A 17,721-nucleotide genomic window follows, 5' to 3' on the forward strand; every position below is an offset into this window, starting at 1 on the left:
AGGGGCAGTGGCCTGTCAGCCTCTGCAGACTGGGGCTCCCCGTCTCCACACCCTCCTTTGAGGCCAGCTCGTTTCCAGGCAGCGGGCCCCAGCCCCAATTTAGCCTTGGAAGGGCTGCTTCTCCCTGCCCCCCCCCCCACCATCAGCACCACAGTCTGTTTTGGCTACACTTCCCCCCTTAGTAATTGGCTAATTACTGGAGATTAATGTTGGTAAACAGAAGCCTTCTTCTCCTCTGCCATCTGCTCCTCCATTATTTCCCCACTGCGTCTCTCTTTCTCCCCCTGAAGCCTGAGCTAGCAGGGCCCAGAGTCCCCGAGTGAGCAGAGCCAGGAAAGGTGGGGGATTCCCTGGCCCCAGGTGTTGGGAAGGAACCAGGGGGCCCAGGAGGGGGCCTGATGAGAGAGGAGGACAAAATCAGGGGTGGGGCCATCAGGCGGCAGGTTTTATTGGGAGAAGACCAGTCAGGAACCGGGTGCCACGGAGGTTGCCGGGTCTTCGGCTGTGGCAGCGGCCAGCGCAGCAGCTCGTGCCTCCTTCTTCTGTCTCTGTTTCTCCTCCTTGAGGCGTTTGCGCTGCTGCTTCTCCAGGTCCTGCAGCAGCTCCTGGAAGCGGGCGCTCCTCGGGTCCACGTGGTAGCCCAGGCGCTCCTGGGCCTCAGCCTGCAGTTGGGCCCGCCGCTCCTTGTCCGCCCGCTCCTTCTCCCTGCGCTCCTGCTGCTGCCGCCGCCAGCTCTCAATCATCTGTGGCATCTTGGCCATGCACTCGGCGATGAGCTGCTCCCTGCAGCGGAGGGCGGGGCGGTGAGAACAGCGACGCCCAGGCAGAAAAGGAGCACCCGTCTACCCACAGCCCACCCCCTAGTCTGCCCACATTGACCTCCCCGCGGAGATGAAAAACTGGGAAGACTCGGTGGTCGTTAAAACTGTCAGGAAAAATCCTTGACAACCGAAGTAACGGGCAGGAGAGAGGAACTAACTTGTGCGTGATCTTGAGCACAAGAGAGCCAGATCCCCAGAACCCCCAGGAGGAGACCCAGAGTCAACTCAGCATTTCACTGAGCCGTCCCAGAGCCACACACTGTATGGCCATTCCCACAGCGCTTTCATCCTACAGACATCACTTGAGCACCTGCTGTATGCCAGGCCCAGTTGTAAAGGCAAGAAATGGATTGGACCTTTCCCTCCGATCTTATGAGTAGTGAGGCACGGCCCCATTTTTTTTATTTGTTTGTTTTTTAAGAAACCCAAGGTGGCTATATTAATACCAGATTAAGTAGATTTCAATATCAAGAATATTATCAGAGATGAAAAATAATGACATGGGCGCCTGGTGGCTCAGCTGGTTAAGCGGCACAGCCCCATTTTAAAGATTAGAGACGTGAAGGTGAAAGATCTGAAGCCTGATGGCAGGGTTATCCCACTGGGATGGGGTAGAGCCTGGAATTCACATTCTAGATCCACTGTTCAATTCGTGGGTGACTGGACAAGTGACTCCAAATTTCCAAGCTTCGGTTTCTCATCTCTAAAATGAAGGTGATCCCCTCTTCCTCTTAGAGCTATTGTGAGGACAAGAACAATGAAAACCAGGAACATGCCTGGCCTGCTCCTCCAACTTGCCTGCCCACTCCCTCTGGGAAGTGGTACCGTCCTGATGCCCCTGGTCTTGCATTCTTCAAGTCTTCTTCAGAGTTGTCTCCAGGTCTGACCTCTGCCCTTGACTGCAGGCCCCATCACCTCCCACTCCTCCCCAGTCACACTGACCTCCTGGCAGTTCTTTTTTTTTTTTTTTTAATTGTTTTTTTTTTTTTTCAACGTTTTTATCTATTTTTGGGACAGAGAGAGACAGAGCATGAACGGGGGAGGGGCAGAGAGAGAGGGAGACACAGAATCGGAAACAGGCTCCAGGCTCTGAGCCATCAGCCCAGAGCCTGACGCGGGGCTCGAACTCACGGACCGCGAGATCGTGACCTGGCTGAAGTCGGACGCTTAACCGACTGCGCCACCCAGGCGCCCCTCCTGGCAGTTCTTAAAGCATATTCCTACCTCAGGGCCTTTGCACCAGCTGTTCCCAGTACCAGTAACACTCTCCCGACGATCTCGCCACGGCTATGTCTGGCCACTCAAGTCTCTAAGTATCAAGTCCTCAGAGCCCGAGGTTCGAGGTCTTGCAAGCCAAAGTCGCTCTCCAAGGCCCACTTTTAACTCAATTTTCTCTCTCTTCCTCATGGTTCTCTGTCCCCACCTGAAATTATCTTGTTTTGTTCTCTGCTCTGTGCCCGGCACCTGGGACAAGGCCTTACACAGGAAGCCCTCAGTAAAGATTTGATGAGTGGCTAAATGAATTGTTACTCAAAAATCTGTTTTGTAGCTAGGTGAGCATACAGGTAAATCTACATACAGCACGCAAACCCCCCTGCGATGGACGCTGGATAGAGTTAAGCACCGTGCACAACAGTTCATCCGCCCGGCCGCAGAGGGCACAGCCCGCAGCCCCGCGCCCACCCCACCGCACACACCTGGCCTGACGCTTCTGCTCCTCCGCCAGCCGCTGCACCCGCAGCGACTCCTGCATGGCCGCCAGGCTCGGGCACCATTCGCGCTCCTCGGCCTCCAGCTCGCGGAGCTGCTCCCGCGAGGGCCACAGCGAACCGGCGGCCACCCCGGAGGCGGCGCCGTGCCGCGCGAACTGCTTGGCCGCGTAGCGCGGCCCTAGCTGCCAGCGTGGGGTCAGTGGGTCGTCCGGGTCCGGCCACCAGGGCCCTGGCGAGCGGCGTGGGGGCGGCGGCGCCCGGTAGTCCCGGGAGCCCCGGGCCAGGGTCGTCGCCAGCCCTAGCAGGCTGCGCGCCCGCCGCACGGACGCCGCCATCTTGGCTGCGCGGGGTCCTCGCGGGCCGGCCGGGCTGGCCACAACACTGCCTGCGCGCGAGGTCCGGAGACGGGCTGGGCGGGGCGAGGGGGAGTCCCCGTGGCCCCAGCTCCCGGCTGGGGAGAGGAGGGGGTAAAAAGTTTTTTATCCGTCTTCAAGTATAGTTTAGAATTTTTTTTTTTTACCAGTTATTTATTAAAATCGCATTATATTTTCACTTTATATTCTTTTTTTTTTTTTTTTTTTTTTCTTTTTTTTAATTTTTTTTTTTTTCAACGTTTTTTATTTATTTTGGGACAGAGAGAGACAGAGCATGAACGGGGGAGGGGCAGAGAGAGAGGGAGACACAGAATCGGAAACAGGCTCCAGGCTCCGAGCCATCAGCCCAGAGCCCGACGCGGGGCTCGAACTCACGGACCGCGAGATCGTGACCTGGCTGAAGTCGGGCGCTTAACCGACTGCGCCACCCAGGCGCCCCTCACTTTATATTCTTAAAGTAGCATTTGATTTTTCATTTTACAATGTAAATATGAAATGTTTAAAAACTTAAATACGACTTCCATGTGAAGTTTAAACTACATATTACTTTATATTTTAAATATTTAGAATCTAAGGTATTCGTTAAAATGTTTAAATTTCATCTTAAATACTTAAATATTGTTCATAACATTAAATATTTGTTATGCTTCATTTTGTGCTTTAAATTTGATTTTGACTATTTCAGGATTTTTATTTATTTATTTGTTAATGATTATTTATTTTTGAGAGAGAGAGAGAGAGAGAGAGAGAGAGAGAGTGTGTGAGCGGGGAAGGTGAACAGGGGAGGGGCAGAGAGGGGGGGAAACACAGAATCCAAAGCAGGCTCCAGGCCCTGAGCTGTCAGCACAGAGCCCAGTGCAGGGCTCAAACGCGATAACTGTGAGGTTGTGACCTGAGCCGAAGTCCGATGCTTAACTGACTGAGCCACCCAGGTGCCCTCAAGATTTTTATTTTAAATAATTATGTAAAACCTTACCTAGACAATTGTTTAAAATGTTTAAATTTCTATTTAAAACACTTATTTAAAGTTCTATGGTTATTTAAGACATTTATGTAGAAATTCGATCTTAAATTTTACTGTAAATATTTTGTTACTTTATGCCTTTTAATTTAATTTTTCAGATTTAAAAAATGTTTAAATTGGTTGATCAAGGTGCAGAAATTAAATACTACTTACACGGGGCGCCTGGGTGGCTCAGTCGGTTAAGTGGCCGACCTCGCTCAGGTCATGATCTCATGGTCCGTGAGTTCAAGCCCCGCGTCGGGCTCTGTGCTGACAGCTCAGAGCCTGGAGCCTGTTTCACATTCTGTGTCTCCCTCTCTCTGACCCTCCCCTGTTCATGCTCTGTCTCTCTCTGTCTCAAAAGTAAATAAACGTTAAAAAAATTTTTGTTTAAATAAAAAAAAAATAAATACTACTTACACAAAATTTTTTAAAATGTTTGTTGAGTTTTGAGAGAGAGAGACAGAGCGCAAGCAGGGGAGGGGCAGAAAAAGCAGGAGACACAGAATCCAAAGCAGGCTCCAGGCCCTGAGCTGTCAGCACAGAGCCTGACGCAGGGCTTGAACTCGTTAAGTGCAACAGCATGACCTGAGCCGAAGTCGGATGCTCCACCGACTGAACCACCTAGGTGCCCCAACACTACTTTTTAAAAACAGGATTTCAGTCTTCAAAAGGAAGGAAATGGGATGAAGAACATGGGTAAATCTGGAAGACATTATACTGAGTGAAATAAGCCAGTCACAAAAGAACATATATTGTGTGATTCCACTTATATGAGGTCCTTTGGGGGAACCACATCCGTAGAGACGGAAAGCAGAACGGTGGTTGGCAGGACAAAGAATGGGCGTTAGTTAGTGTTTAAGGGGGACGGAGTTTCTGTTTGAGAAGAGGAAAAAATTCTGGAGCCGGAGAGTGGCAGTGGTTGCACAACAATGTCAATGTGCTTAATAGCACTGGACACGACGCTTGAAAATGATTAAAATGGTATATTTTACGTTACGTGTATTTTATCACACACATGAATCGCAGTTTGCGCAGTGAACTAGGAAGCCTGGAGAAGAACCCCAGCTCGCAACAGCGCCGTGTATGTGTCAATCCCAAACCGGAAACAGCGGGTGCCTGAGTCCATTCACAGCAGAACGGAGACCTAGGTTTTGATGTTTCAACCAACAGAATACTACACAGGAATGCAAGCGCAGAGATTACAGCCGCCCACAGCAACGCGAGTGATTCCCAGGGACATCATTTGTAACAAGCAGGACCCACGTGATTCCTGTTCACAAGGGGCTGTTTTTCGTTGTGCGAAGTTTTCACAAGTCATCCTTTTTGTGGAAAGCGGAGAACCAGTGGTGTCATTAGGGATGCACACCTTGAGGGGTGACCGATGAAAGCAAGGCAGCAGCGATCATTCTGGAAGTCCAGGTGGGATACCTCTGGCGGGGACGAGTAGGCATCTGGTGGGTCACGTGGCAGGGTGGGAAGGGGAGGGGGCCGCTTCGTGACAGGTCATTGGGCTGGGCAGTCCTGTTCTGTTTGCTTTTCTCCAGATAGACTGGATTCAGGGTTCTTTCTTGGCTACAGTGACGCCTGAGTTATAAGTATTTTTTAAGCTGTGTATGTGTGGCTTGCATACTTTCCTGTAGATTTATTATATTTTGCAAGTGAAAAAAACAAAAATACAAGCAACAAAAACGATTGCAGTGAGCAGTCTTACGCCCACCTGTCTTCCATCCTCCGCTCCCCTGAGCTGCTTCCCCAACTTGTGTCAGTTTCTAATGTATCCTAGAGCCTCGCTTTATGCATTGTCACTTATAGTGTTAACGAATTATTTCACAGGGACAGATGAGTACAGTCACATGCGTCATCACCCAGACTCAACAGATATTAACATTTGACTGGATCGCTTCAGATCTTTTATTTACTTACTTACTTATTTAAATTTTTATTTATTTATTTAGAGACCGTGCGCAAGGGAGGGGCAGAGAAAGCGGGAGAGAGAGGATCCCAAGCAACCGGGATTGCTGACAGCTCCATGCGGTCGGCCAAGAGCCCGAGGTGGGGCTTGATCTCACGAACCATGAGATCACGACCTGAGCCAAAGTCAGGGACCCAACCGACTGAGCCACCCACGTGCCCCATCATCATCACTTTATTTTTTTTAATTTTTAAAAAATGTTTATCCGGGGTTTCTTTTGAGAGAGAGAGACAGAGCGCGAGTGGGGGGCAGGGGCAGAGAGAGACAGAGACGCAGAATCTGAAGGAGGCTCCAGGCTCTGAGCTGTCAGCACAGAGTTCAACTCAGGGTTCGAACCCACGAACCGTGAGATCATGACCTGAGCCAAAGGCAGATGCTTAACCGACTGAGCCACCCAGGCGCCCCATCAAAAAGCGTCCTATTTAGGGGGGCCTGGCTAGCTCAGTTGGTGGAGCATGCAACTCTTCATCTCCGGGTTGTGAGTTCAAGCTCCGTGTTGGGTGCAGAGATTACTTTAAAAAAGTAACAAAGTGTACTATTCAGTGTCTCCAAGCATATTCACATGGTTGGGCAACCCTTATCGCCATCCATCCCTGGAATTGGTCATCTTGCAAAACAGAAACTGTCCCCGTTAAATACTAACTCCTCATTCCTCCCTCCCCCAGCCCCGGCACCCACCATTCTATTTCTGTCTCTTATGAATCTGACAACTCCAGGGATTTCATAGAAGTAGAATCATGTTATGTTTGTCCTTTTGTGGCTGGTTTATTTTACGGAGCCTAATGTCCTCAACAACGTCCCCATTGTAGCATGTGTTAGAATTTCCTTCCTTTTTAAGACCGAATAATATCCCGGAGTATGTGTTTACCACGTTTGGTCTGTTCATTCGTCCATCGACGTACCCTTGGGATGCTTCCATCTTATGACTGCTGTGAATAACGTTCCCATGAACATGAATGTAAAGTGGTTATTTTTTTTTAATTTTTTTTAACGTTTATTTATTTTTGAGACAGAGAGAGACCGAGCATGAATGGGGGAGGGACAGAGAGAGAGGGAGACACAGAATCGGAAGCAGGCTCCAGGCTCCGAGCCATCAGCCCAGAGCCCGACGCGGGGCTCGAACTCACAGACCGAGAGATCGTGACCTGAGCTGAAGTCGGACGCTTAACCGACTGAGCCATCCAGGCGCCCCTAGAGTGGTTATTTTTAATAGAAAAAAAAAAAGAGTAGAATAAAAATACCAGATTGTATCACATGTAGTAAGGGTAAGTATCCTCTGGTAAAAGAAAACTTTCTGCCACATATACGTATATGGATATGCTAATGTTCCAGTCGTGATCGCTGCTAACAAACCCGGCCCCAAACCGCCGTTTTGATTATGCTCAAAGAGTGTTATAGATCAGGAATTTGGGCGGAGCCCAGTGGGGAGGGCTTGTCTCTGTTCCATGCTTTCTGCGGCCCTCGCTGGGGAGAATTTGAAGTTGAATGACCTGATGCCTAGCCTCCAGAATCTTCGGCAGGCATCTTCCTTCATTCATGTCTCATTATTGACGCCAGCTGAAGTCTCAGCTGGGCTGTTGGGCGGAGTATCGTCTGCATAGCGGTTTCTCCGTGTGAGCCAATTTGGGCCGCTTCACAACATGGTAGCTGGGGCCCAAGTGAACAAGGCCGAAGTGCGTGGCATTTTTATGACTGAGTTTCAGAAATCACATGACGTGGGGCGCCTGGGTGGCTCAGTCAGTTAGGCATCCAACTTTGGCGCAGGTCATGATCCCTCGGTTCGTGAGTTCGAGCCCCGCGTCAGGCTCTGGGCTGACGGCTCGGAGCCTGAAGCCTGCTTCGGATTCTGTGTCTCCGTCTCTCTCTCTGTCCCTCCCCCACTCATGCTCTGTCTCTCTCTCTCTCTCTCAAAAATAAATGTTAAAAAAATTAAAAAAAAAAGAAGTCACATGACATCATTTCTGTTTGATTCTATTGGTGGAGCCAGTCACAAAGTCTAGGTTCAAGGGGAGGGATCAAAGACTTTGTCATGGAATCAAACGATTTTCAAGGTCGCATACAAAAGATTGTATGTAGAGCACAGAGGATGGGGCATATCGTTGAGGTCTCTTTGGAAAATATAATCTGCTTCTGGTTCACAGTATAAAGTATGTGTCTTCTTTAAAAAAAATTTTTTTTAATGTTTATTTTTATTTTTGAGACAGAGAAAGACAGAGCATGAATGGGGGAGGGTCAGAGAGAGGGAGACAGAATCTGAAGCAGGCTTCAGGCTCCAAGCTGTCAGCACAGAGCCCAACGCGGGGCTTGAACTCACGGACTGTGAGATCATGACCTGAGCCGAAGTCTGACGCTTAACCGACTGACCCACCCAGGCGCCCCAATTTTTTTTTTTTTTTTTTTTTTTTTTTAGTGTTTACTTATTTTGAGAGAGTGTGCGTGAGTCAGGGAGAGGCAGAGAGAGAGAGAGAATCCCAAGCAGGCTTTGTGCTGTCAGTGAATAGCCCGACAGGGGGCTCAAGCTCACAAACTGTGAGGTCATGACCTGAGCCAAAGTCGACAGTCAGGCGCTTAACTGACTGAGCCACCCAGGCGCCTTGAAGTATATTTCTTACTGAGCGTAGTGGTTAAAAAAAAAAAAAGTTAAAAAAAATCTGTGCTCCATATCGTTCATGGTAGGAATAAACTATAATTATTACAGCAGGCTCTTTTGATGGACATTTGTTTCCAATTTTTCTTGACTGCAGAAATAATCCTGCAGTGAGCCTCCCTATCTGTGTTCCCCTGTGCCCACGAGGAGGTTTCCCTGAAGTGCCCAAGAAATCCAAGTCTTTCCCCAGGATTTGCCAAGGGACATATGGCTACTGTGGTTGAGGTCCAGTGAACGAAGGGGGTTGGGGAAGGAGGTGCAGTGAAGAGTGATAGGCAAGGGCCAGCCCTGCGGGCATTATAGGCCATGGTGAGGAATATGGTTTATTCCAAGGGCAATGGGGAGCCATGGGAAGTCTTTGAGCCGAGAAGAGATGGATATGACTTGTAGTTCTCCTCTGGCTGCTGAGAAGAAAAGACATTGAGTGGAGCAACATGGAGAAGCAGGAAGACCCATTAGGTGGCAGAAGGGGCCACATGGTCCCAGACCCGCACTGGCCTCAGGGCCTTTGCATCACCTCTGTTGTTTCTATGCCTAGAACTGTCTCCCAAGATCTTTATATGGTGGGCTCTTTCTTGTCATGCAGGTTTAACTCAGTGGTCACCTTCTCTACTTCCTGAACCTTTGAAGAGACAGGTAATGAAGTATAACTGGTCTTTGACCTCAAAGTCAAAGACAAGCTCACAGTCTTGTGGGTGAGACGCACAAATAACTACAATGGTGAAAGAGGAAGGAAGTCCCCACAATGGTGCAGGACTTCTGAACAGCAGTTTCCTACCAGGTCAGGAGGTTTCGGATCCACTCTGGGAAACATCAGCTTAGAAGTTAAGAGTAGGCACTTTGACGACAAACTAGCTTCCCCACCCCCACTGCTGGCCAGGGCTTTGCACACAGCAGCGGCCAAATGGCACAGGCCGGAGGGAGGGAGGGTGGGACGGGGGGGAAGGAGCAAGGGGGAAAGAAGGGGTAAGGCTTCTGAGGGTAGGTCTTAAAAAAAAAAAATTAAGCTTTACTTATTTTTGAGAGACAGACAGACAGACAGAGCATGAGTGGGGGAGGAGCAGAGAGAGGGAGACACAGGATCCGAAACAGGCTCCAGGCTCCGAGCTGTCAGCACAGAGCCCGACGTGGGGCTGGAACGCACGAACCACGTGATCATGCCCTGAGCCGAAGTCGGACGCTCAACCCACCGAGCCACCCAGGCGCCCCCTGAGGGCAGGTCTTAAGTTGAAATTTTAATTTACATTTAAATTAAAATTTACACAGCATACAATCAATCATGTGCAGTGAACACTCCAGTGGCATTTAGTACATTCACAATATCGAGCGACCAGTACCGCTATCTAGTTCTAGAGCATTCCCATCGCCCCAGAAGGAAACTCCATACCCATGAACAGTCACTCCCCAGTCCCCCCTCCCATCAGTTCCTGGCAACCAGTAAACTCCTTTCTGTCTCTCTGGATTTGCCTAATTCTGGACATTTCATACACATGGAACCATTTGTGACAATTAGGCACATCCATATTGTAACATGTATCAGTCCTTGTTGGACTGAGTCATGTCCCCCCAAGATTCACATGTCAAAGTGCCACCTGCCAGTACCTCAGAATGTGACCATATTTAGAAGTAAGATCTCTAAGAAAGAAAATGAGGTCATTAGGGCCCCTGGGTGGCTCAGTCGGTTGGGCATCTGACTTCGGCTCAGGTCATGATCTCACAGCTCATGAGTTCGAGTCCTATGTCGGGCTCTGTGTTGGCAGCTCAGGGCCTGGAACCTGCTTCAGATTCTCTCTCTCTCTCTCTCTCTCTCTCTCTCATTGCCCCTCCCCTGCTCATGCTTTGTGTCTCTCAAAAATAAATAAACATTAAAAAAATTTTTAAGGGGGCACCTGGGTGGCGCAGTCGGTTAAGCGTCCGACTTCGGCCAGGTCACGATCTCGCGGTCCGTGAGTTTGAGCCCCGCGTCGGGCTCTGGGCTGATGGCTCAGAGCCTGGAGCCTGTTTCCGATTCTGTGTCTCCCTCTCTCTCTGCCCCTCCCCCGTTCATGCTCTGTCTCTCTCTGTCCCAAAAATAAATAAACGTTGGAAAAAAAAAAATTTTTAAGTTCATTTGAGAGAGAGCGAGAGAGCAGGTGAGTGTGCATGATGTGGGGGGCAGAGAGGCAAAGAGAGAGAGAGAGAGGGAGGGAGAGAGTCCTAAGCAGGCTCTGCATTGTCAGCACAGAGCCCAATGTGGGGCTTGAGCCCATGAACCATGAGACCATGACCTGAGCTGAAATTAAGAGTAGGACGCTTAACCGACTGAGCCACCCAGGCACCCTTTTTTTTTTCCTTTTTTAATTTTTTAAAAATGTTTTAGGGGTGTCATTTTTTTTTTTTTTACCTATACTTATTTGAATGCCTGAAATAGTTCACCTAAAAAGCAAAGGGCAGGACAATGGTATATAGATTGCTTTCATTTGTGTTTTTTTCTTTTCTTATGTTTCGGTTTTGTATGCTTAAAAGAGTTTTTAAACTCTAAAGTGAAACCCCTCCCTAAAAGGAAAATCCTGCTGCTCTTTTCAACATGGAAATACAGGGGCGCCTGGGTGGCGCAGTCGGTTGAGCGTCTGACTTCAGCCAGGTCACGATCTCGCGGCCCGTGAGTTCGAGCCCCGCGTCGGGCTCTGGGCTGATGGCTCGGAGCCTGGAGCCTGTTTCCGATTCTGTGTCTCCCTCTCTCTCTGCCCCTCCCCCATTCATGCTCTGTCTCTCTCTGTCCCAAAAATAAACGTTGAAAAAAAATTAAAAAAAAAAACATGGAAATACAAGTAAACTCTAAATGCAAATACAAGTAGGGGCACCTGGGTGGCTCAGTCAGTTAGGCAGGGACCTCAGCTCAGGTCATGATCTCCCAGTTGGTGGGTTCGATCCCTGCTTTGGGCTCTGTGCTGCCAGCTCAGAGCCTGGAGCCTGCTTCTGATTCTGTATCTCCTTCTCTCTGCCCTTCCCCTGCTCGTGCTCTTTCAAAAATTAACATGCATTAAAAAAAATTTTAATGCAAGTACAAGTAAACCATAGCTTGTAAATTCTTTTCAAAAAAATTTTTTTTTTAAGTTCATTTATTTATTTTGAGAGAGTGTGTGAGTGCATGAGCGGGGTGGGGAGAGAGAGAGAGAGAGAGAGAGAGAGAGAGAGAGAACCCCAAGCAGGCTCTGTGCTGTCAGCACAGAGCTCCAGGCAGAACTTGATCTCACGAACCATGAGATCATGACCTGAGCTGAAATCAAGAGTTTGTCGCTTAGCCAACTAAGCCACCCCCACCCCCAGCTTGTAAATTCTTACTCTCCTCCTCCAAAAGGTCAGCATGTAATAGACATCCGAATATTTTTTTAAATTCAATTTTCTTGGGGGCGCCTGGGTGGTTCACTCCATTAAGCAACCCACTCATGATTTCGGCTCAGGTCGTGATCTCACAGTTCCTGCGTTTGAGCCCTGTGTGGGGCTCCGTGCTGACAGCGGGGAGCCTGCTTGGGATTCTCTGTGTCTCTCTCTGCACCTCTCCAGCTTGTGCACGCTGTCTCTCAAAATAAATAAACATTTAAAAAAACCTGTAAACGTAATTTTTCTTGGATATCCTTCCGTGTAAAAAAAAAGAGCTTCCTTAGCCCTGTACCACTGTGTAGTATTATGGGATTATGCCTGATGAGTCTGGAGAAGAGCGAAGGAGGCCGGGGCGCGGGGCGGGGGCAGCTGGAGGGGCTGGAGGGAGTGAGAAAGGGGGAGAGGGTGGGAAAGAGGAGGAAGGGGTGGTGGTGATAGGAGCAGACGGGCGACACCTGTGGGCTGCAGTGAGGACTTTGGCTGTCACCTGAGCGAGGTGCGAGCCCTGGAAGGTTCTGAGCAAAGAGAAGTGCCCGGACCCAAGTGCTCACCGGCGCCTCCTGGCTGCTGTGGGGGGAACAGACTTTGCGGAGAGGTGCTGGGAGCTCGAGCACCAATCCGGGGTGGAGGGGCCGTACTGGTTCAAACGGGGAAATAACAGGGGCCGTGTCTGGGCGGGGGGCGAGAGAGGAGTGAGAAGTGGACGGATTCTAGGTAGATTCTGGAGCAGACGGGATTTGCCGTCATAGCAGATGGGGGGGGGTGCAGTCAGAGAAAGCGAGGGGCTCAACGGTGCTCCAAAGTTTGGGGCGTTAGCACTGGGCATCAGCTGGGTCTAGAGGACTTCGAGGGGGCGGGCTGGGGGACGCCCAGGAGCTCGGATGCAGCGGGGTGTGGGGGAAGCACCCTCGCACCTCCAGGTGGAGCGTCCAGGAGGCAGATGCCCCGGGCGCGGCTGCCGCGCAGTCCCGAGAGCCGCCGCCAGAGGGCGAGCGCGCCCCATCGCACTTCGCAGCCCCGCGGGGCGCGGGAAGGACCGGCCGTGCGGCTTCTCACGGCCCCTGCGCCGGCAGCTCGTCGCCTGGGTGCGAAATGGGGGCTACGGGGGTGCCAGGGCCCGGCCCGGCCCCCCACCCAGGCGTCCCCGGGGCTCCAAAGCCTGGGACACGGCTCCCACCCTCTTCATGTGCTTCCAGCCCTCCAGCCTCCACCCCCCCACTGGGCTGTTCCCATCGCCTCCAGCACCACCTCGGGGCTCTGCAAAAATGTCACCTCCTCGGGGAGGCCTTCTCTGACCACCCTGGGGGGCAGAAGTCCCCGCCCTGACTCCTGTAAGGCACATGCTATTTAAATAACCTAACACTTCAGACCCTGACATCATCTTATCTTGTACTGCCTGTTTTCTGCACTGCAGTGTCACATCCACAGCGAGAACCCATTTCTGTCTTGCCCCCCCCCCCCGAGTCCCCAGGGCTGGGAATCACGCCTGGCCTCTAATAGGTGCTAAAGGAAAAACAGCTATAATGAAGTTAATCATAGTTTACTCATGGTTCTACTGTGTATCAGCCTCTATTGTAAGCTGCTTGCGCAAATTATCTCCTTTGAGTCCTCAGAATAGCCCCACCAGGTAGGGAGAGTTAATAACATATTATATACATCCCCGGAACCAAAGAGGACGCTGAGCCCCCAGAGGGGTGAAGGGACTTCACAGAGGTTGCACAGCCAGAAAGTTGCAATGCTGGGGCGCCTGGGTGGCTCAGTCCGTGAAGCGTCTGACTTGGGTTCAGGTCATGATCTCAACGGTTCACGAGTCTGAGCCCCGCGTCCGGCTCTGTGCTAGCAGCTCGGAGCCTGGAGCCTGCTTCGGATTCTGCGTGCGTGTGTCTCTCTCTCTCTGCCCCTACCCCACCCATGCTCTGTCTCTCTCTCTCTCTCTCTCTCTCTCTCTCTCTCTCTCTCAAAAACAAATAAAAACATTTAAAAAAATTAAAAAAAAAAAGTTGCAATGCTCAGGCTGAAACCCGAGAGGCCTGGCTGGGATTGTCTGATTTTGCTAAACGGAGGGATGGATGTGCCCCAGACCTAGAAAGGAGCCCCCTCAGAGCCTCCAGGCATCGTGCCCCTGAGTCCCTGTTTCCAGACTTGCCTTTCCCAGTCCCCACGGCCCACACACCCACAGACCCAGCCCCCCGGCTCCCTGCCAGGCTGGTGGGGGGAGGGGTGGGAACCCAGCAGGCCTCAGTTTATTTTCCTTCCCACTGTGGGTTTGCAGAGGTTGGGGGAAAGCCATTTAAAGCAGGTCCGAAGGGCCTCGGTTCCACCCACCAGACAGCAGGGTCGACCGCCCAGGACCCTGAGCCCAGTCCCAGATTGACGGACGGACAGATGTTCCTCCGCCAGCTGATTGCTCTCCTGAGCCTGCTCAGTGGGGCCCACTTGCCCACAGGCTTTGGGAGGCCCGGACCCCAGGGGCCCCCATCTCGGCTCTGGGCTGCCACCAATGAGACCCGGGCTCTGGGCCGAGGGGTCCCAGCCTCCCAGGTACAATCCTCTGCCCTCAGCAGCTGGAAGGCCTTCTTGGGCCTGCAGAAAACTGGCCGGCTGGGGAGAGGTAGTCTGCAGCAGGGGCAGGAAGCGGCCCCCACCATGTCTCTGCCCCTGGACCCGCACGAAGTGACCCGGGAGAGGTGCAAGGCTGTGCCGTTCACCCAGGTGAGGGTGGCAGGGGGAGAGGAGGGCCGAGTTTCAGCACTGGCGGAGAGCACAGACGGTGGTCCTGCACAGATCTGGGGTCCGGCCTCGCACCCTCCACCTAAACGTCTCTTATCCTGTTTCCTCCCTTAGAAGATGAGGCCTAAGCCTTTCCTACCCAACCATGCAGTTACTTCCATCCTGGTCTCCCGCCCTTCTATGGCTGCCTTCTCCCCCAGGCCTATTTTTCCATTTGGTGGCCAGAGGGCACCTGTGAATACCCGAGTCAGATTTTCTCCTTCTTCCGCTTAGAGCCCTCCACGGCTCCCACTCTAGTCAGAGCAAAGCCATGTCCCTCCCGGGGCCCACAAGGCCCGGCACTCTCTGCCTGTCACCTCCCCGACCTCGCCTCCTCCTGCTCTTCTCCTCACCTACTTCACTCCTGCCACACCAGCCACCTTGCTTTTTTCCGGACACACCAATGCTACATCTACCTCAGGGCCTTTGCACGGGCTGCTCCCTTTGCCTCTGCCATTCCACCCCCCCACCCCCAGATATTCTGTGGCTCCTTCTCTTCCCTCCTTCAGGTTTTTTCTCAGACACAATTTAAAGATGTAACACCTTTCACCTGTTCCTTCTTTCCTGCTTTATTTCTCACTGTAGTACACCTCATCGCCTAACACGTAAAGCTGATTTTGTGGTTGCATTTATCACGTCTCCCTCACTAGAATGTCTTCTCCAGCAGAGCACGGATTATTATGCCTTGTTCACTTCTGTATCCCCATCGCCAGGCCTGTGAACGGAGCCAGGCACGCAGTGGGCACTCAGTGTTTGTTGAATGAATGAGTGATTAAATGAATAATAGTGCCTGCCTCCTAAGGGCTATTGGGCATCAGAACGAGACAGATATGGTTATGGGCATTCAGTCAGTGCTCTTTAAGAGCTGTGGGAATTCATGCCGTGTGTTTATAACCCGGGCTTTGGTGCTCCGTGTACCTGGCTTCAAGTTAACTGATGACTTCTGTGTGACCCAGGGGAAGTGGCTTCCCTTCTCTGAGCCTCGTTTCCTATCTTGGCAAAACAGACTTAATGACAGATGTGAATGCACGCAAGGTGTTTGGAACGATGCCCCGCAGGGTGTCAGTTCCCAAGCCCCCTTGGCTCATTATTCATTCAGCAAACTTTCGCCGAAGGTGATACGGTGGCGATTGCATGGCCTTGGGCCAGCTACCTGGCCCTGAATTGTGCCCCAGTTGCCCCGCACAGCCACGCACGCTGTGCCCAGCAGAGGGGACCCCTGGCCTGGGACCCGGCTGTGTACCCTCTCCCAGAGCGGCAACTGCCCCGGGGTGGCACAGAGGTGTTCCCAGGGCCAGCAGCCCCTTTGGCAGCTGTGTGGACTTAGGTGAGGGACTACTCTGAGCCTCGGGTTCCCTCATCAGTAAATGAGGACAATAATGGCCCCAGCTTGTAGCATCGTGGGAGGAGAGAGTTCACCTAAGGTGAGTAGCATGGGTCCCGGCATGGTGTTAGGGCTCAGTCAGTAAGTGTTAGCTTTTGCTATGATGCACCTGCTGGGGTTACAGCCATAAACAAGGCAGAGAAAGTCCCCGTCCCCAGGCAGCTTGTATTCTAGGAGAGGAACGTTAAAAGAAGAGACACAACTATAAATTACTACGAGCCCCAGGAAAGAGACCACCAGGGGGGTGACATTTCCCTTGGGGACGCTTCTGAGAAAAGATGCGTTGGGATGAACTCAGGTGGAGGGCACAGCAAGGGCACCAAACGAGGGTAGATTGGGGCACCAAACGAGGCTCGAGGGTTCGAGCCCCACATCCGGCTCCTGTGCTGACAGCTCAGAGCCCGGAGCCTGCTTCGGATTCTGTGTCTCCCCTCTCTTTCTGCCTCTCCCCCCGCTCACGCTCTGTCTCTCAAAAATAAACAAACATTAACAACAACAACAACAACAACAACAACAACAACAAAAAGGGTAGGTTGATTTCTCTTTTTCCTGGTTGAACTTCCATAATTTCACAGGTAAAGAAACAGGACCAGAGAGGCTGGGTAGCTTGCCCCAAGTCACACAGCCAGCCGATGGCAGTCAGGATTTGAACCTGGCCTCTCGAGGTGGGGTGGGAGTGGATGGGAGATTATTCTCACCATTCTGGCCCCACACTCCACCGATCTCCCTGTCCCAGGTGATCTCCCAGCCCGGCTGCACGGCAGTTCACCTCCGAAACCACCTGTGCTTTGGCCACTGCTCGTCCCTCTACGTCCCCGGCTTGGACCCCACCCCACTCGTCCTCTGCAACAGCTGTGTGCCCACTCGAAAGCGCTGGGCACCCGTGGTCCTGTGGTGTCGGGCGAGCGGCCCCGGCTCCCGTCGACGGAGGAAGACGTCTACTGTGCTGGTTGAAGGATGTCAGTGCAGCCCGAAGGCGTGATCTGAGCACGATGGAGGGACACGCAAATGTGCACTTCTTGGGGAGACGGGGGCAGACGCGCCCAGAAAGATGCCAACCTGGATCATGTACGCTGGGTCAAGAGACTAGGGACACAGGGACAGCCTGACAGGTCTCCAGCGTCCCTGCCCTGCTCCCAGGGACACCAGGCACGTCCCCAGCTGTGGGGGTGGGCCGCTCATAATCATAGCACTCAGTTTACCAGGCCCTGCGCTAAGCGTTTGACACACGCTGACTTACGTCATCCCCGAAGCAGCCCAATGAGATGGGGGTTAGTATCACCCTATTTTACAGAGAAGGAAACTGAGGTTCTAAGAGGCAAAGCCACTCGCTCAGGTCCCACAGCAGTAAGTGGCAGGTCTGGCATTCGAATCCTGGACAGTGTGGCACCCAACGTTGACCCCTAGGCTGGACCTCCTCTCCTAGAATGACAGACACGCTCCCAGCTACAGGGAGGACAGATGGTCCCACACGGACCAGGAGACACAGGGATGACCCCGTCCTAGGGACCCCCCCCCCAAGAAACCAAGACAGGGAGGCAGACATAGCTGCTGGGGGAGACTTGGGCCCCCCCAAGTCAGAGGCAGGACCCGTGTGATCCCAGCGCCCCTCCTGCCCCGCTCCCTTAAGTTTCCACACAGCCCCACGCACAGTGTGGTATTGAACAGGAACC

General features: G+C 52.0%; 2 protein-coding genes across 2 annotated transcripts; one reads left to right on the forward strand and one right to left on the reverse strand.

Moving 5' to 3' along the window:
- Positions 1–420: 420 nt before the first annotated feature.
- On the reverse strand, positions 421–2,868 carry GADD45GIP1 (GADD45G interacting protein 1). Its single transcript, XM_047096109.1, has 2 exons — positions 2,519–2,868; positions 421–783 (listed from the first exon to the last, which is right to left on the reverse strand). The coding sequence occupies exons 1-2, from the start codon at positions 2,866–2,868 to the stop codon at positions 465–467; spliced, it is 669 nt and encodes a 222-aa protein (XP_046952065.1). The 3' UTR covers positions 421–464.
- Positions 2,869–14,280: 11,412 nt separating this feature from the next.
- DAND5 (DAN domain BMP antagonist family member 5) lies at positions 14,281–17,030 on the forward strand. Its single transcript, XM_047095607.1, has 2 exons — positions 14,281–14,607; positions 16,785–17,030. The coding sequence occupies exons 1-2, from the start codon at positions 14,281–14,283 to the stop codon at positions 17,028–17,030; spliced, it is 573 nt and encodes a 190-aa protein (XP_046951563.1).
- The last annotated feature ends 691 nt before the right edge of the window (positions 17,031–17,721 follow it).

The sequence above is a fragment of the Lynx rufus genome, unplaced genomic scaffold (genome assembly GCF_022079265.1).
Source record: "Lynx rufus isolate CCGP_SWC_20201006 ecotype Redwood Valley unplaced genomic scaffold, mLynRuf1.p SCAF_4, whole genome shotgun sequence".
NCBI classification, from domain to species: domain Eukaryota; kingdom Metazoa; phylum Chordata; class Mammalia; order Carnivora; family Felidae; genus Lynx; species Lynx rufus.